Source organism: Taurulus bubalis (genome assembly GCF_910589615.1).
Source record: "Taurulus bubalis genome assembly, chromosome: 7".
NCBI classification, from domain to species: domain Eukaryota; kingdom Metazoa; phylum Chordata; class Actinopteri; order Perciformes; family Cottidae; genus Taurulus; species Taurulus bubalis.
Window position 1 is genome coordinate 590,174 of NC_136595.1, and position 20,113 is coordinate 610,286.

General features: G+C 42.5%; 1 protein-coding gene across 1 annotated transcript in view; it reads left to right on the forward strand.

The window, feature by feature from the left end:
- Positions 1–20,113, forward strand: part of st3gal3a (ST3 beta-galactoside alpha-2,3-sialyltransferase 3a) — a gene marked incomplete at its 3' end in the record, with an annotated part of 59,530 nt that overhangs the window by 14,014 nt on the left and 25,403 nt on the right. The window contains exons 7-8 of the mRNA XM_079220712.1: positions 3,372–3,467; positions 3,751–3,937. Coding sequence (XP_079076838.1) covers positions 3,372–3,467; positions 3,751–3,937 — 283 coding nt within the window. The remainder of the gene's footprint in view (positions 1–3,371; positions 3,468–3,750; positions 3,938–20,113) is intronic.

The window sequence follows — 20,113 nt, forward strand, 5'->3', positions numbered from 1 at the left end:
ACTTAAGTATCGTGATAATATCGTAATGTGACTTAAGTGTCCTGATAATACCGTAACGTGACTTAAGTATCGTGATCATATCGTAACGTGACTTAAGTATCGTGGTAATATCGCCTCGTGGGACCTCTGGTGATTCCCACCCCTAATAGAAAACTAAAATGTCATCATATTCTTAACTAAGTATCGTGATAATATCGTAATGTGACTTAAGTATCGTGGTAATATCGTAACGTGACTTAAGTATCGTGATAATACCATAACGTGACTTAAGTATCGTGGTAATATCGTAACGTGACTTAAGTATCGTGATTATTATCGTATCGTGACTTAAGTATCGTGGTAATATCGTATCGTGACTTAAGTATCGTGATAATACCGTAACGTGACTTAAGTATCCTGATAATATCGTATCGGGACTTAAGTATCGTGATAATATCGTAACGTGACTTAAGTATCGTGATAATATCGTAATGTGACTTAAGTATCGTGATAATATTGTAACGCGACTTAAGTATCGTGATAATATCGTAATGTGACTTAAGTATCGTGATAATATTGTAACGTGACTTAAGTATCGTGATAATATCGTAATGTGACTTAAGTGTCCTGATAATACCGTAACGTGACTTAAGTATCGTGATCATATCGTAACGTGACTTAAGTATCGTGGTAATATCGCCTCGTGGGACCTCTGGTGATTCCCACCCCTAATAGAAAACTAAAATGTCATCATATTCTTAACTAAAGTTAACAAAAAAAAAAAAAAAGCCAATAAATACAAAACATACAGCCTATATACATACTATATTTCATCTGAACTCATCAATGGGTAAAAAATAACAAATGCTGTACTTTTTCAGCCATATTTAAACCAACACGTCCCCTTTCCTCTCTTTCATCTCTTCCTTTCATGAATAACCTGAATGCCTCTCTTCTTAAAACCATGTGTTATAGATTCCAAACAGGTGCCCTGAAAGTCCACCATTATGACCGATCCCAGATCAGCTGCTCGAGTAACAGCGTTGTTTGACTCACTTGGTTTTCTGACTTTATATGGATATATATATAAATATATATATCCATATAAAGTCAGAAAACCAAGTGATATATATATATATATATATATATATATATATATATATATATATATATCCGTCTGGCAGAGGGTTTCATCAGCCAGTGGACACAATTAGGAATGTGTTTATTTTTCCACCCAGAATTAAGCGGCGCAGACTAAACACTGCACAATGTCTTACTGAGTCTACGATACAATATTATGATCCTAGTATGAACCCAAGTGTGACACATTGTTAACAGAGAGAGAGAGTCGCTTACTTGAGTACAATAGTGACTACAGAACTGTGGTGTTAACAGTCCTCAGAACTCTTAGTTTTCAATATCAGAATCTCAGTGGCGGCCTTGAAGAAGGAATGAATAGGGAAGTGCTTCCTTTTGTGCTGCCTTTTGTCGTTAGTTGATTTTTGGTCCAGCAGGCGCTTTATTTCCTTTTAGATTTAGTTCATTTCCTGGCAAAAAGGACATCGGCGCCACAAAAGAACAGCTGTCAGGTTTAAGATGAAAGGTTTCCACCAGTTTGAGGCTGGAATCAAGTGAACTGATCTGGCAAAAAGAGGACCTGGTCCTCAGGGACGAGTGAAGAAGAAGGATTCAGTTCCCTCCTCCGCTGGTTTAGAGTCATGAGGCAAACACACACTGGTTTAGAGTCATGAGACAAACACACACTGGTTTAGAGTCATGAGACAAACACACACTGGTTTAGAGTCATGAGACAAACACACACTGGTTTAGAGTCATGAGACAAACACACACTGGTTTAGAGTCATGAGACAAACACACACTGGTTTAGAGTCATGAGGCAAACACACACTGGTTTAGAGTCATGAGGCAAACACACACTGGTTTAGAGTCATGAGACAAACACACACTGGTTTAGAGTCATGAGGCAAACACACACTGGTTTAGAGTCATGAGACAAACACACACTGGTTTAGAGTCATGAGACAAACACACACTGGTTTAGAGTCATGGAGGCAAACACACACTGGTTTAGAGTCATGAGGCAAACACACACTGGTTTAGAGTCATGAGACAAACACACACTGGTTTAGAGTCATGAGACAAACACACACTGGTTTAGAGTCATGAGACAAACACACACTGGTTTAGAGTCATGAGACAAACACACACTGGTTTAGAGTCATGAGACAAACACACACTGGTTTAGAGTCATGAGACAAACACACACTGGTTTAGAGTCATGAGACAAACACACACTGGTTTAGAGTCATGAGACAAACACACACTGGTTTAGAGTCATGAGACAAACACACACTGGTTTAGAGTCATGAGACAAACACACACTGGTTTAGAGTCATGAGGCAAACACACACTGGTTTAGAGTCATGAGACAAACACACACTGGTTTAGAGTCATGAGACAAACACACACTGGTTTAGAGTCATGAGACAAACACACACTGGTTTAGAGTCATGAGGCAAACACACACTGGTTTAGAGTCATGAGACAAACACACACTGGTTTAGAGTCATGAGACAAACACACACTGGTTTAGAGTCATGAGACAAACACACACTGGTTTAGAGTCATGAGACAAACACACACTGGTTTAGAGTCATGAGACAAACACACACTGGTTTAGAGTCATGAGACAAACACACACTGGTTTAGAGTCATGAGACAAACACACACTGGTTTAGAGTCATGAGACAAACACACACTGGTTTAGAGTAATGAGACAAACACACACTGGTTTAGAGTCATGAGACAAACACACACTGGTTTAGAGTCATGAGACAAACACACACTGGTTTAGAGTCATGAGACAAACACACACTGGTTTAGAGTCATGAGACAAACACACACTGGTTTAGAGTCATGAGACAAACACACACTGGTTTAGAGTAATGAGACAAACACACACTGGTTTAGAGTCATGAGACAAACACACACTGGTTTAGAGTCATGAGACAAACACACACTGGTTTAGAGTCATGAGACAAACACACACTGGTTTAGAGTCATGAGACAAACACACACTGGTTTAGAGTCATGAGACAAACACACACTGGTTTAGAGTCATGAGACAAACACACACTGGTTTAGAGTCATGAGACAAACACACACTGGTTTAGAGTAATGAGACAAACACACACTGGTTTAGAGTCATGAGACAAACACACACTGGTTTAGAGTCATGAGACAAACACACACTGGTTTAGAGTCATGAGACAAACACACACTGGTTTAGAGTCATGAGACAAACACACACTGGTTTAGAGTCATGAGACAAACACACACTGGGTACAGGACTAAGCAGCTCTGTGTTACAGCGGCAGCTGTAAGACGTGCATCGTCGTGGGGAACGGAGGGATCCTGGCCAACCGGTCCCTGGGGCCGAGGATCGATGAGTTCCATGTGGTGGTCAGGTGCGTTACCATGCCGACAGCACTCGTTCAGAGCGCATTCCTTTATTCTATTGCTCTAGGCATCTGTGATGTTGTCTTTGATGTTAAGTTATTGACAACATTTCATGCTGTTCGTTCATTTATTTGCTCGTTGCATAACATAATCATGACCCATCTCTTCGGTGACGTAATGGACCTTATACAGTGTAAATGATGAACTATAATATACTTATGTGACTTCACCACTGCCTGTGTCTAGTTATTTTGGGCATTCCTTGATTGATTTAGCAGCTGTGTGTTGCAGGTTGAACGAGGCCCCGGTGAGGGGCTTCGAGAGGGACGTGGGCTCCAAGACTACCATGAGGATCACCTACCCGGAGGGGGCCATCCAGAAGACGGAGCGCTACGAGGCCGAGTCCCTGTTCGTCCTCTCCGCCTTCAAGGCGCTGGACTTCAAGTGGCTCCGTCACATGGTCTTCAACCAGAGGCTGGTAAGGCCGCTGAGAGGAGCTGTTATGCAGCTTTCTGATTGGTGCCAGTTAAAACACCAAGCATGTACAAATATCACGACAACACGCTGATTTTACTGTCTTTTCTGCATTGTTCGAATGTGATGTGTCATTACTAGAGGTTAGCATTGAGCATTAGCATTCATGATCTGCAGACTCATCACATCACAGTAAGTGAGGAGAGGGGGAGATGCTGCCAGAAGAGCAGGGAATACATGTCATCATATTTATTTAAGAACAGGGAATACAGAGATTTGTTCGTCCAAATAACTCTCTAGATTTGTCCTTTTTTAGAAATACATTTGCTCAGATGGTCACAGTGTAGAGAGCGACTCTTTTCCTTCACAGTGTAGAGAGAGACTCTTTTCCTTCACAGTGTAGAGAGAGACTCTTTTCCTTCATTGTGTAGAGAGAGACTCTTTTCCTTCACTGTGTAGAGAGAGACTCTTTTCCTTCATTGTGTAGAGAGAGACTCTTTTCCTTCACTGTGTAGAGAGAGACTCTTTTCCTTCACTGTGTAGAGAGCGACTCTTTTCCTTCACTGTGTAGAGAGCGACTCTTTTCCTTCACTGTGTAGAGAGCGACTCTTTTCCTTCACTGTGTAGAGAGAGACTCTTTTCCTTCACTATGTAGAGAGCGACTCTTTTCCTTCACTGCGTAGAGAGCGACTCTTTTCCTTCACTGTGTAGAGAGAGACTCTTTTCCTTCACTATGTAGAGAGCGACTCTTTTCCTTCACTGCGTAGAGAGAGACTCTTTTCCTTCACTGTGTAGAGAGCGACTCTTTTCCTTCACAGTGTAGAGAGAGACTCTTTTCCTTCACAGTGTAGAGAGCGACTCTTTTCCTTCACTGTGTAGAGAGCGACTCTTTTCCTTCACTGTGTAGAGAGCGACTCTTTTCCTTCACTGTGTAGAGAGCGACTCTTTTCCTTCACTGTGTAGAGAGAGACTCTTTTCCTTCACTATGTAGAGAGCGACTCTTTTCCTTCACTGCGTAGAGAGCGACTCTTTTCCTTCACAGTGTAGAGAGAGACTCTTTTCCTTCACAGTGTAGAGAGCGACTCTTTTCCTTCACTGTGTAGAGAGCGACTCTTTTCCTTCACTGTGTAGAGAGCGACTCTTTTCCTTCACTATGTAGAGAGAGACTCTTTTCCTTCACTGCGTAGAGAGCGACTCTTTTCCTTCACTGTGTAGAGAGAGACTCTTTTCCTTCACTGTGTAGAGAGCGACTCTTTTCCTTCACTGTGTAGAGAGCGACTCTTTTCCTTCACTGTGTAGAGAGCGACTCTTTTCCTTCACTGTGTAGAGAGAGACTCTTTTCCTTCACTATGTAGAGAGCGACTCTTTTCCTTCACTGCGTAGAGAGCGACTCTTTTCCTTCACAGTGTAGAGAGAGACTCTTTTCCTTCACAGTGTAGAGAGCGACTCTTTTCCTTCACTGTGTAGAGAGCGACTCTTTTCCTTCACTGTGTAGAGAGCGACTCTTTTCCTTCACTATGTAGAGAGAGACTCTTTTCCTTCACTGCGTAGAGAGCGACTCTTTTCCTTCACTGTGTAGAGAGAGACTCTTTTCCTTCACTGTGTAGAGAGCGACTCTTTTCCTTCACTGTGTAGAGAGCGACTCTTTTCCTTCACTGTGTAGAGAGCGACTCTTTTCCTTCACTGTGTAGAGAGCGACTCTTTTCCTTCACTGTGTAGAGAGCGACTCTTTTCCTTCACTATGTAGAGAGAGACTCTTTTCCTTCACTGCGTAGAGAGCGACTCTTTTCCTTCACTGCGTAGAGAGCGACTCTTTTCCTTCACTGTGTAGAGAGCGACTCTTTTCCTTCACTGTGTAGAGAGCGACTCTTTTCCTTCACTGTGTAGAGAGCGACTCTTTTCCTTCACTGTGTAGAGAGAGACTCTTTTCCTTCACTATGTAGAGAGCGACTCTTTTCCTTCACTGCGTAGAGAGAGACTCTTTTCCTTCACTATGTAGAGAGAGACTCTTTTCCTTCACTATGTAGAGAGCGATTCTTTTCCTTCACTGTGTAGAGAGAGACTCTTTTCCTTCACTGTGTAGAGAGCGACTCTTTTCCTTCACAGTGTAGAGAGAGACTCTTTTCCTTCACTGTGTAGAGAGAGACTCTTTTCCTTCACTGTGTAGAGAGCGACTCTTTTCCTTCACTATGTAGAGAGAGACTCTTTTCCTTCACTGTGTAGAGAGCGACTCTTTTCCTTCACTATGTAGAGAGAGACTCTTTTCCTTCACTGTGTAGAGAGCAACTCTTTTCCTTCACTGCGTAGAGAGAGACTCTTTTCCTTCACTGTGTAGAGAGCAACTCTTTTCCTTCACTGCGTAGAGAGAGACTCTTTTCCTTCACAGTGTAGAGAGAGACTCTTTTCCTTCACTGTGTAGAGAGAGACTCTTTTCCTTCACTGTGTAGAGAGAGACTCTTTTCCTTCACTATGTAGAGAGAGACTCTTTTCCTTCACTATGTAGAGAGAGACTCTTTTCCTTCACTATGTAGAGAGAGACTCTTTTCCTTCACTGTGTAGAGAGAGACTCTTTTCCTTCACTATGTAGAGAGAGACTCTTTTCCTTCACTGTGTAGAGAGCGACTCTTTTCCTTCACTGTGTAGAGAGAGACTCTTTTCCTTCACTGTGTAGAGAGAGACTCTTTTCCTTCACTATGTAGAGAGAGACTCTTTTCCTTCACTGTGTAGAGAGAGACTCTTTTCCTTCACTATGTAGAGAGAGACTCTTTTCCTTCACTATGTAGAGAGAGACTCTTTTCCTTCACTATGTAGAGAGAGACTCTTTTCCTTCACAGTGTAGAGAGAGACTCTTTTCCTTCACTATGTAGAGAGAGACTCTTTTCCTTCACTATGTAGAGAGAGACTCTTTTCCTTCACTATGTAGAGAGAGACTCTTTTCCTTCACTGTGTAGAGAGAGACTCTTTTCCTTCACTATGTAGAGAGAGACTCTTTTCCTTCACTGTGTAGAGAGCGACTCTTTTCCTTCACTGTGTAGAGAGAGACTCTTTTCCTTCACAGTGTAGAGAGAGACTCTTTTCCTTCACTGTGTAGAGAGAGACTCTTTTCCTTCACTGTGTAGAGAGCGACTCTTTTCCTTCACTGTGTAGAGAGAGACTCTTTTCCTTCACTGTGTAGAGAGCGACTCTTTTCCTTCACTATGTAGAGAGAGACTCTTTTCCTTCACAGTGTAGAGAGAGACTCTTTTCCTTCACTGCGTAGAGAGCGACTCTTTTCCTTCACTGTGTAGAGAGAGACTCTTTTCCTTCACTATGTAGAGAGAGACTTTTCCTTCACTATGTAGAGAGAGACTCTTTTCCTTCACTATGTAGAGAGAGACTCTTTTCCTTCACTGTGTAGAGAGCGACTCTTTTCCTTCACTGTGTAGAGAGCGACTCTTTTCCTTCACTATGTAGAGAGAGACTCTTTTCCTTCACTATGTAGAGAGAGACTCTTTTCCTTCACTATGTAGAGAGAGACTCTTTTCCTTCACTGTGTAGAGAGCGACTCTTTTCCTTCACAGTGTAGAGAGAGACTCTTTTCCTTCACAGTGTAGAGAGAGACTCTTTTCCTTCACTATGTAGAGAGAGACTCTTTTCCTTCACTGTGTAGAGAGCGACTCTTTTCCTTCACAGTGTAGAGAGAGACTCTTTTCCTTCACTATGTAGAGAGAGACTCTTTTCCTTCACTATGTAGAGAGCAACTCTTTTCCTTCACAGTGTAGAGAGAGACTCTTTTTCTTCACTATGTAGAGAGCGACTCTTTTCCTTCACTATGTAGAGAGAGACTCTTTTCCTTCACAGTGTAGAGAGAGACTCTTTTCCTTCACTGTGTAGAGAGCGACTCTTTTCCTTCATTGTGTAGAGAGAGACTCTTTTTCTTCACTGTGTAGAGAGCGACTCTTTTCCTTCATTGTGTAGAGAGAGACTCTTTTCCTTCACAGCGTAGAGAGCGACTCTTTTCCTTCACAGTGTAGAGAGAGACTCTTTTCCTTCACTGTGTAGAGAGAGACTCTTTTCCTTCACTGTGTAGAGAGAGACTCTTTTCCTTCACTATGTAGAGAGAGACTCTTTTCCTTCACTGTGTAGAGAGAGACTCTTTTCCTTCACTATGTAGAGAGAGACTTATTTCCTTCACAGTGTAGAGAGAGACTCTTTTCCTTCACTATGTAGAGAGCGACTCTTTTCCTTCACAGTGTAGAGAGAGACTCTTTTCCTTCACTATGTAGAGAGAGACTCTTTTCCTTCACTATGTAGAGAGAGACTCTTTTCCTTCACTATGTAGAGAGAGACTCTTTTCCTTCACTATGTAGAGAGAGACTCTTTTCCTTCACTGTGTAGAGAGAGACTCTTTTCCTTCACTATGTAGAGAGAGACTCTTTTCCTTCACTATGTAGAGAGAGACTCTTTTCCTTCACTATGTAGAGAGAGACTCTTTTCCTTCACAGTGTAGAGAGAGACTCTTTTCCTTCACTATGTAGAGAGAGACTCTTTTCCTTCACTATGTAGAGAGAGACTCTTTTCCTTCACTATGTAGAGAGAGACTCTTTTCCTTCACTATGTAGAGAGAGACTCTTTTCCTTCACTGTGTAGAGAGAGACTCTTTTCCTTCACTATGTAGAGAGAGACTCTTTTCCTTCACTGTGTAGAGAGCGACTCTTTTCCTTCACTGTGTAGAGAGAGACTCTTTTCCTTCACAGTGTAGAGAGAGACTCTTTTCCTTCACTGTGTAGAGAGAGACTCTTTTCCTTCACTGTGTAGAGAGCGACTCTTTTCCTTCACTGTGTAGAGAGAGACTCTTTTCCTTCACAGTGTAGAGAGAGACTCTTTTCCTTCACTGTGTAGAGAGAGACTCTTTTCCTTCACTGTGTAGAGAGCGACTCTTTTCCTTCACTATGTAGAGAGAGACTCTTTTCCTTCACAGTGTAGAGAGAGACTCTTTTCCTTCACTGCGTAGAGAGCGACTCTTTTCCTTCACTGTGTAGAGAGAGACTCTTTTCCTTCACTATGTAGAGAGAGACTCTTTTCCTTCACTATGTAGAGAGAGACTCTTTTCCTTCACTATGTAGAGAGAGACTCTTTTCCTTCACTGTGTAGAGAGCGACTCTTTTCCTTCACTGTGTAGAGAGCGACTCTTTTCCTTCACTATGTAGAGAGAGACTCTTTTCCTTCACTATGTAGAGAGAGACTCTTTTCCTTCACTATGTAGAGAGAGACTCTTTTCCTTCACTGTGTAGAGAGCGACTCTTTTCCTTCACAGTGTAGAGAGAGACTCTTTTCCTTCACAGTGTAGAGAGAGACTCTTTTCCTTCACTATGTAGAGAGAGACTCTTTTCCTTCACTGTGTAGAGAGCGACTCTTTTCCTTCACAGTGTAGAGAGAGACTCTTTTCCTTCACTATGTAGAGAGAGACTCTTTTCCTTCACTGTGTAGAGAGCGACTCTTTTCCTTCACAGTGTAGAGAGAGACTCTTTTCCTTCACAGTGTAGAGAGAGACTCTTTTTCTTCACTATGTAGAGAGCGACTCTTTTCCTTCACTATGTAGAGAGAGACTCTTTTCCTTCACAGTGTAGAGAGAGACTCTTTTCCTTCACTGTGTAGAGAGCGACTCTTTTCCTTCATTGTGTAGAGAGAGACTCTTTTTCTTCACTGTGTAGAGAGCGACTCTTTTCCTTCATTGTGTAGAGAGAGACTCTTTTCCTTCACAGCGTAGAGAGCGACTCTTTTCCTTCACAGTGTAGAGAGAGACTCTTTTCCTTCACTGTGTAGAGAGAGACTCTTTTCCTTCACTGTGTAGAGAGAGACTCTTTTCCTTCACTATGTAGAGAGAGACTCTTTTCCTTCACTATGTAGAGAGAGACTCTTTTCCTTCACTGCGTAGAGAGAGACTCTTTTCCTTCACTGTGTAGAGAGAGACTCTTTTCCTTCACTGCGTAGAGAGAGACTCTTTTCCTTCACTGTGTAGAGAGAGACTCTTTTCCTTCACTATGTAGAGAGAGACTCTTTTCCTTCACTGTGTAGAGAGAGACTCTTTTCCTTCACTATGTAGAGAGAGACTCTTTTCCTTCACTATGTAGAGAGAGACTCTTTTCCTTCACTATGTAGAGAGAGACTCTTTTCCTTCACTGTGTAGAGAGAGACTCTTTTCCTTCACTATGTAGAGAGAGACTCTTTTCCTTCACTGCGTAGAGAGAGACTCTTTTCCTTCACAGTGTAGAGAGAGACTCTTTTCCTTCACTGCGTAGAGAGAGACTCTTTTCCTTCACTGTGTAGAGAGAGACTCTTTTCCTTCACTATGTAGAGAGAGACTCTTTTCCTTCACTATGTAGAGAGAGACTCTTTTCCTTCACTGTGTAGAGAGAGACTCTTTTCCTTCACTATGTAGAGAGAGACTCTTTTCCTTCACTGTGTAGAGAGAGACTCTTTTCCTTCACTATGTAGAGAGAGACTCTTTTCCTTCACAGTGTAGAGAGAGACTCTTTTCCTTCACTATGTAGAGAGCGACTCTTTTCCTTCACAGTGTAGAGAGAGACTCTTTTCCTTCACTATGTAGAGAGAGACTCTTTTCCTTCACTATGTAGAGAGAGACTCTTTTCCTTCACTGTGTAGAGAGAGACTCTTTTCCTTCACTATGTAGAGAGAGACTCTTTTCCTTCACTGTGTAGAGAGCGACTCTTTTCCTTCACTGTGTAGAGAGAGACTCTTTTCCTTCACTATGTAGAGAGAGACTCTTTTCCTTCACTATGTAGAGAGAGACTCTTTTCCTTCACTGTGTAGAGAGCGACTCTTTTCCTTCACTGTGTAGAGAGAGACTCTTTTCCTTCACTATGTAGAGAGAGACTCTTTTCCTTCACAGTGTAGAGAGAGACTCTTTTCCTTCACTGTGTAGAGAGAGACTCTTTTCCTTCACTGTGTAGAGAGCGACTCTTTTCCTTCACTGTGTAGAGAGAGACTCTTTTCCTTCACAGTGTAGAGAGAGACTCTTTTCCTTCACTGTGTAGAGAGAGACTCTTTTCCTTCACTGTGTAGAGAGCGACTCTTTTCCTTCACTATGTAGAGAGAGACTCTTTTCCTTCACAGTGTAGAGAGAGACTCTTTTCCTTCACTGCGTAGAGAGCGACTCTTTTCCTTCACTGTGTAGAGAGAGACTCTTTTCCTTCACTATGTAGAGAGAGACTCTTTTCCTTCACTATGTAGAGAGAGACTCTTTTCCTTCACTGTGTAGAGAGCGACTCTTTTCCTTCACTGTGTAGAGAGCGACTCTTTTCCTTCACTATGTAGAGAGAGACTCTTTTCCTTCACTATGTAGAGAGAGACTCTTTTCCTTCACTATGTAGAGAGAGACTCTTTTCCTTCACTGTGTAGAGAGCGACTCTTTTCCTTCACAGTGTAGAGAGAGACTCTTTTCCTTCACTATGTAGAGAGAGACTCTTTTCCTTCACTGTGTAGAGAGCGACTCTTTTCCTTCACAGTGTAGAGAGAGACTCTTTTCCTTCACAGTGTAGAGAGAGACTCTTTTTCTTCACTATGTAGAGAGCGACTCTTTTCCTTCACTATGTAGAGAGAGACTCTTTTCCTTCACAGTGTAGAGAGAGACTCTTTTCCTTCACTGTGTAGAGAGCGACTCTTTTCCTTCATTGTGTAGAGAGAGACTCTTTTTCTTCACTGTGTAGAGAGCGACTCTTTTCCTTCATTGTGTAGAGAGAGACTCTTTTCCTTCACAGCGTAGAGAGCGACTCTTTTCCTTCACTATGTAGAGAGAGACTCTTTTCCTTCATTGTGTAGAGAGAGACTCTTTTCCTTCACTGTGTAGAGAGAGACTCTTTTCCTTCACTGTGTAGAGAGAGACTCTTTTCCTTCACTATGTAGAGAGAGACTCTTTTCCTTCACTGTGTAGAGAGAGACTCTTTTCCTTCACTATGTAGAGAGAGACTCTTTTCCTTCACTGTGTAGAGAGCGACTCTTTTCCTTCACTATGTAGAGAGAGACTCTTTTCCTTCACTATGTAGAGAGAGACTCTTTTCCTTCACTGTGTAGAGAGCGACTCTTTTCCTTCACTATGTAGAGAGAGACTCTTTTCCTTCACTGTGTAGAGAGCAACTCTTTTCCTTCACTGCGTAGAGAGCAACTCTTTTCCTTCACTGTGTAGAGAGAGACTCTTTTCCTTCACTGTGTAGAGAGCAACTCTTTTCCTTCACTGCGTAGAGAGCAACTCTTTTCCTTCACTGTGTAGAGAGCGACTCTTTTCCTTCACTGCGTAGAGAGAGACTCTTTTCCTTCATTGTGTAGAGAGCGACTCTTTTCCTTCACTGTGTAGAGAGAGACTCTTTTCCTTCACTGTGTAGAGAGAGACTCTTTTCCTTCACTGTGTAGAGAGCGACTCTTTTCCTTCACTGTGTAGAGAGAGACTCTTTTCCTTCACTATGTAGAGAGCGACTCTTTTCCTTCACTATGTAGAGAGAGACTCTTTTCCTTCACAGTGTAGAGAGAGACTCTTTTCCTTCACAGTGTAGAGAGCGACTCTTTTCCTTCACTGTGTAGAGAGAGACTCTTTTCCTTCACAGTGTAGAGAGAGACTCTTTTCCTTCACTATGTAGAGAGCGACTCTTTTCCTTCACTGTGTAGAGAGCGACTCTTTTCCTTCACAGTGTAGAGAGAGACTCTTTTCCTTCACAGTGTAGAGAGAGACTCTTTTCCTTCACTGTGTAGAGAGAGACTCTTTTCCTTCACTGTGTAGAGAGCGACTCTTTTCCTTCACTGTGTAGAGAGCGACTCTTTTCCTTCATTGTGTAGAGAGAGACTCTTTTCCTTCACTATGTAGAGAGAGACTCTTTTCCTTCACTATGTAGAGAGAGACTCTTTTCCTTCACTATGTAGAGAGCGACTCTTTTCCTTCACTATGTAGAGAGAGACTCTTTTCCTTCACTGTGTAGAGAGCGACTCTTTTCCTTCACTGTGTAGAGAGAGACTCTTTTCCTTCACTGTGTAGAGAGAGACTCTTTTCCTTCACTATGTAGAGAGAGACTCTTTTCCTTCATTGTGTAGAGAGCGACTCTTTTCCTTCATTGTGTAGAGAGAGACTCTTTTCCTTCACAGCGTAGAGAGCGACTCTTTTCCTTCACTATGTAGAGAGCGACTCTTTTCCTTCATTGTGTAGAGAGAGACTCTTTTCCTTCATTGTGTAGAGAGAGACTCTTTTCCTTCACAGCGTAGAGAGCGACTCTTTTCCTTCACTATGTAGAGAGAGACTCTTTTCCTTCACTGTGTAGAGAGAGACTCTTTTCCTTCACTATGTAGAGAGCGACTCTTTTCCTTCACTGTGTAGAGAGAGACTCTTTTCCTTCACTGTGTAGAGAGCGACTCTTTTCCTTCACAGTGTAGAGAGAGACTCTTTTCCTTCACTGTGTAGAGAGAGACTCTTTTCCTTCACTGTGTAGAGAGCGACTCTTTTCCTTCACTGTGTAGAGAGAGACTCTTTTCCTTCACTATGTAGAGAGCGACTCTTTTCCTTCATTGTGTAGAGAGAGACTCTTTTCCTTCATTGTGTAGAGAGCGACTCTTTTCCTTCATTGTGTAGAGAGAGACTCTTTTCCTTCATTGTGTAGAGAGCGACTCTTTTCCTTCACTATGTAGAGAGCGACTCTTTTCCTTCATTGTGTAGAGAGAGACTCTTTTCCTTCATTGTGTAGAGAGAGACTCTTTTCCTTCACAGCGTAGAGAGCGACTCTTTTCCTTCACTATGTAGAGAGAGACTCTTTTCCTTCACTGTGTAGAGAGAGACTCTTTTCCTTCACTGTGTAGAGAGAGACTCTTTTCCTTCACTATGTAGAGAGCGACTCTTTTCCTTCACTGTGTAGAGAGAGACTCTTTTCCTTCACTGTGTAGAGAGCGACTCTTTTCCTTCACAGTGTAGAGAGAGACTCTTTTCCTTCACTGTGTAGAGAGAGACTCTTTTCCTTCACTGTGTAGAGAGCGACTCTTTTCCTTCACTGTGTAGAGAGAGACTCTTTTCCTTCACTGTGTAGAGAGCGACTCTTTTCCTTCACTGTGTAGAGAGACACTCTTTTCCTTCACTGTGTAGAGAGAGACTCTTTTCCTTCACTATGTAGAGAGAGACTCTTTTCCTTCACTATGTAGAGAGAGACTCTTTTCCTTCACTATGTAGAGAGAGACTCTTTTCCTTCACTATGTAGAGAGAGACTCTTTTCCTTCACTGCGTAGAGAGCAACTCTTTTCCTTCACTATGTAGAGAGAGACTCTTTTCCTTCACTATGTAGAGAGCGACTCTTTTCCTTCACTATGTAGAGAGAGACTCTTTTCCTTCACTATGTAGAGAGCGACTCTTTTCCTTCACTATGTAGAGAGAGACTCTTTTCCTTCACTGTGTAGAGAGCGACTCTTTTCCTTCACTGTGTAGAGAGAGACTCTTTTCCTTCACTATGTAGAGAGAGACTCTTTTCCTTCACAGCGTAGAGAGAGACTCTTTTCCTTCACTATGTAGAGAGCGACTCTTTTCCTTCACTGCGTAGAGAGCAACTCTTTTCCTTCACTGTGTAGAGAGCGACTCTTTTCCTTCACTGTGTAGAGAGAGACTCTTTTCCTTCACTGTGTAGAGAGCGACTCTTTTCCTTCACTATGTAGAGAGCGACTCTTTTCCTTCACTATGTAGAGAGCGACTCTTTTCCTTCACTATGTAGAGAGCGACTCTTTTCCTTCACTGTGTAGAGAGAGACTCTTTTCCTTCACTGTGTAGAGAGCGACTCTTTTCCTTCACAGTGTAGAGAGAGACTCTTTTCCTTCACTGTGTAGAGAGAGACTCTTTTCCTTCACTGTGTAGAGAGCGACTCTTTTCCTTCACTGTGTAGAGAGAGACTCTTTTCCTTCACTATGTAGAGAGCGACTCTTTTCCTTCATTGTGTAGAGAGAGACTCTTTTCCTTCATTGTGTAGAGAGCGACTCTTTTCCTTCATTGTGTAGAGAGAGACTCTTTTCCTTCATTGTGTAGAGAGCGACTCTTTTCCTTCACTATGTAGAGAGAGACTCTTTTCCTTCACTGCGTAGAGAGCAACTCTTTTCCTTCACTGTGTAGAGAGCGACTCTTTTCCTTCACTGTGTAGAGAGCGACTCTTTTCCTTCATTGTGTAGAGAGAGACTCTTTTCCTTCACTATGTAGAGAGAGACTCTTTTCCTTCACTATGTAGAGAGAGACTCTTTTCCTTCACTATGTAGAGAGAGACTCTTTTCCTTCACAGCGTAGAGAGCGACTCTTTTCCTTCACTATGTAGAGAGCGACTCTTTTCCTTCACTATGTAGAGAGCGACTCTTTTCCTTCACTATGTAGAGAGAGACTCTTTTCCTTCACTGCGTAGAGAGCAACTCTTTTCCTTCACTGTGTAGAGAGCGACTCTTTTCCTTCACTGTGTAGAGAGCGACTCTTTTCCTTCATTGTGTAGAGAGAGACTCTTTTCCTTCACTATGTAGAGAGAGACTCTTTTCCTTCACTATGTAGAGAGAGACTCTTTTCCTTCACTATGTAGAGAGAGACTCTTTTCCTTCACTGTGTAGAGAGAGACTCTTTTCCTTCACTGTGTAGAGAGCGACTCTTTTCCTTCACTATGTAGAGAGCGACTCTTTTCCTTCACTATGTAGAGAGAGACTCTTTTCCTTCACTGTGTAGAGAGCGACTCTTTTCCTTCACTGTGTAGAGAGAGACTCTTTTCCTTCACTGTGTAGAGAGAGACTCTTTTCCTTCACTATGTAGAGAGAGACTCTTTTCCTTCACTATGTAGAGAGAGACTCTTTTCCTTCACTGTGTAGAGAGCGACTCTTTTCCTTCACTATGTAGAGAGAGACTCTTTTCCTTCATTGTGTAGAGAGCGACTCTTTTCCTTCATTGTGTAGAGAGAGACTCTTTTCCTTCACAGCGTAGAGAGCGACTCTTTTCCTTCACTATGTAGAGAGCGACTCTTTTCCTTCATTGTGTAGAGAGAGACTCTTTTCCTTCATTGTGTAGAGAGCGACTCTTTTCCTTCATTGTGTAGAGAGAGACTCTTTTCCTTCATTGTGTAGAGAGCGACTCTTTTCCTTCACTATGTAGAGAGCGACTCTTTTCCTTCATTGTGTAGAGAGAGACTCTTTTCCTTCATTGTGTAGAGAGAGACTCTTTTCCTTCACAGCGTAGAGAGCGACTCTTTTCCTTCACTATGTAGAGAGAGACTCTTTTCCTTCACTGTGTAGAGAGAGACTCTTTTCCTTCACTGCGTAGAGAGCAACTCTTTTCCTTCACTGTGTAGAGAGCGACTCTTTTCCTTCACTGTGTAGAGAGCGACTCTTTTCCTTCATTGTGTAGAGAGAGACTCTTTTCCTTCACTATGTAGAGAGAGACTCTTTTCCTTCACTATGTAGAGAGAGACTCTTTTCCTTCACTATGTAGAGAGAGACTCTTTTCCTTCACTGTGTAGAGAGAGACTCTTTTCCTTCACTGTGTAGAGAGCGACTCTTTTCCTTCACTGTGTAGAGAGAGACTCTTTTCCTTCACTATGTAGAGAGAGACTCTTTTCCTTCACAGTGTAGAGAGCGACTCTTTTCCTTCACTATGTAGAGAGAGACTCTTTTCCTTCATTGTGTAGAGAGCGACTCTTTTCCTTCATTGTGTAGAGAGAGACTCTTTTCCTTCACAGCGTAGAGAGCGACTCTTTTCCTTCACTATGTAGAGAGCGACTCTTTTCCTTCATTGTGTAGAGAGAGACTCTTTTCCTTCACTGTGTAGAGAGAGACTCTTTTCCTTCACTGTGTAGAGAGAGACTCTTTTCCTTCACTGTGTAGAGAGCGACTCTTTTCCTTCACAGTGTAGAGAGAGACTCTTTTCCTTCACTGTGTAGAGAGAGACTCTTTTCCTTCACTGTGTAGAGAGAGACTCTTTTCCTTCACTGTGTAGAGAGCGACTCTTTTCCTTCACTGCGTAGAGAGCAACTCTTTTCCTTCACTGTGTAGAGAGCGACTCTTTTCCTTCACTGTGTAGAGAGCGACTCTTTTCCTTCATTGTGTAGAGAGAGACTCTTTTCCTTCACAGCGTAGAGAGAGACTCTTTTCCTTCACTGTGTAGAGAGAGACTCTTTTCCTTCACTGTGTAGAGAGCGACTCTTTTCCTTCACTATGTAGAGAGAGACTCTTTTCCTTCACTATGTAGAGAGAGACTCTTTTCCTTCACTGTGTAGAGAGAGACTCTTTTCCTTCACTGTGTAGAGAGAGACTCTTTTCCTTCACTGTGTAGAGAGAGACTCTTTTCCTTCACTATGTAGAGAGAGACTCTTTTCCTTCACTATGTAGAGAGAGACTCTTTTCCTTCACTATGTAGAGAGCGACTCTTTTCCTTCACTATGTAGAGAGAGACTCTTTTCCTTCACTGTGTAGAGAGAGACTCTTTTCCTTCACTGTGTAGAGAGAGACTCTTTTCCTTCACAGTGTAGAGAGAGACTCTTTTCCTTCACTATGTAGAGAGAGACTCTTTTCCTTCACTGTGTAGAGAGCGACTCTTTTTCTTCACAGAGTAGAGAGAGACTCTTTTCCTTCACTATGTAGAGAGAGACTCTTTTCCTTCACTGCGTAGAGAGCGACTCTTTTCCTTCACTGTGTAGAGAGCGACTCTTTTCCTTCACTGTGTAGAGAGAGACTCTTTTCCTTCACTGCGTAGAGAGCGACTCTTTTCCTTCACTGTGTAGAGAGAGACTCTTTTCCTTCACTGCGTAGAGAGCGACTCTTTTCCTTCACTGTGTAGAGAGCGACTCTTTTCATTCACAGTGTAGAGAGCGACTCTTTTCCTTCACTGTGTAGAGAGCGACTCTTTTCCTTCACTGCGTAGAGAGCAACTCTTTTCCTTCATTGTGTAGAGAGCGACTCTTTTCCTTCACTGCGTAGAGAGAGACTCTTTTCCTTCATTGTGTAGAGAGCGACTCTTTTCCTTCACTGTGTAGAGAGAGACTCTTTTCCTTCACTGTGTAGAGAGAGACTCTTTTCCTTCACTGTGTAGAGAGAGACTCTTTTCCTTCACTGTGTAGAGAGAGACTCTTTTCCTTCACAGTGTAGAGAGCGACTCTTTTCCTTCACAGTGTAGAGAGAGACTCTTTTCCTTCACTGTGTAGAGAGAGACTCTTTTCCTTCACAGTGTAGAGAGCGACTCTTTTCCTTCACTGTGTAGAGAGCGACTCTTTTCCTTCACAGTGTAGAGAGAGACTCTTTTCCTTCACTGTGTAGAGAGCGACTCTTTTCCTTCACTGCGTAGAGAGCAACTCTTTTCCTTCACTGTGTAGAGAGCAACTCTTTTCCTTCACTGTGTAGAGAGAGACTCTTTTCCTTCACTATGTAGAGAGCGACTCTTTTCCTTCACAGTGTAGAGAGAGACTCTTTTCCTTCACTGTGTAGAGAGCGACTCTTTTCCTTCACTGCGTAGAGAGCAACTCTTTTCCTTCACAGTGTAGAGAGAGACTCTTTTCCTTCACTGTGTAGAGAGCGACTCTTTTCCTTCACTGCGTAGAGAGCAACTCTTTTCCTTCACTGCGTAGAGAGCGACTCTTTTCCTTCACTATGTAGAGAGCGACTCTTTTCCTTCACTGTGTAGAGAGAGACTCTTTTCCTTCACTATGTAGAGAGCGACTCTTTTCCTTCACAGTGTAGAGAGAGACTCTTTTCCTTCACTGTGTAGAGAGAGACTCTTTTCCTTCACAGTGTAGAGAGAGACTCTTTTCCTTCACTGTGTAGAGAGAGACTCTTTTCCTTCACTATGTAGAGAGCGACTCTTTTCCTTCACTGTGTAGAGAGAGACTCTTTTCCTTCACTGTGTAGAGAGCGACTCTTTTCCTTCACAGTGTAGAGAGAGACTCTTTTCCTTCACTGTGTAGAGAGAGACTCTTTTCCTTCACTGTGTAGAGAGCGACTCTTTTCCTTCACTGTGTAGAGAGAGACTCTTTTCCTTCACTATGTAGAGAGCGACTCTTTTCCTTCATTGTGTAGAGAGAGACTCTTTTCCTTCATTGTGTAGAGAGCGACTCTTTTCCTTCATTGTGTAGAGAGAGACTCTTTTCCTTCATTGTGTAGAGAGCGACTCTTTTCCTTCACTATGTAGAGAGAGACTCTTTTCCTTCACTGCGTAGAGAGCAACTCTTTTCCTTCACTGTGTAGAGAGCGACTCTTTTCCTTCACTGTGTAGAGAGCGACTCTTTTCCTTCATTGTGTAGAGAGAGACTCTTTTCCTTCACTATGTAGAGAGAGACTCTTTTCCTTCACTATGTAGAGAGAGACTCTTTTCCTTCACTATGTAGAGAGAGACTCTTTTCCTTCACTATGTAGAGAGAGACTCTTTTCCTTCACTATGTAGAGAGAGACTCTTTTCCTTCACTGTGTAGAGAGAGACTCTTTTCCTTCACTGTGTAGAGAGCGACTCTTTTCCTTCACTGTGTAGAGAGAGACTCTTTTCCTTCACTATGTAGAGAGAGACTCTTTTCCTTCACTGCGTAGAGAGCAACTCTTTTCCTTCACTGTGTAGAGAGCGACTCTTTTCCTTCACTGTGTAGAGAGCGACTCTTTTCCTTCATTGTGTAGAGAGAGACTCTTTTCCTTCACTATGTAGAGAGAGACTCTTTTCCTTCACTATGTAGAGAGAGACTCTTTTCCTTCACTATGTAGAGAGAGACTCTTTTCCTTCACTATGTAGAGAGAGACTCTTTTCCTTCACTGTGTAGAGAGAGACTCTTTTCCTTCACTGTGTAGAGAGCGACTCTTTTCCTTCACTGTGTAGAGAGAGACTCTTTTCCTTCACTATGTAGAGAGAGACTCTTTTCCTTCACAGTGTAGAGAGCGACTCTTTTCCTTCACTATGTAGAGAGAGACTCTTTTCCTTCATTGTGTAGAGAGCGACTCTTTTCCTTCATTGTGTAGAGAGAGACTCTTTTCCTTCACAGCGTAGAGAGCGACTCTTTTCCTTCACTATGTAGAGAGCGACTCTTTTCCTTCATTGTGTAGAGAGAGACTCTTTTCCTTCACTGTGTAGAGAGAGACTCTTTTCCTTCACTGTGTAGAGAGAGACTCTTTTCCTTCACTGTGTAGAGAGCGACTCTTTTCCTTCACAGTGTAGAGAGAGACTCTTTTC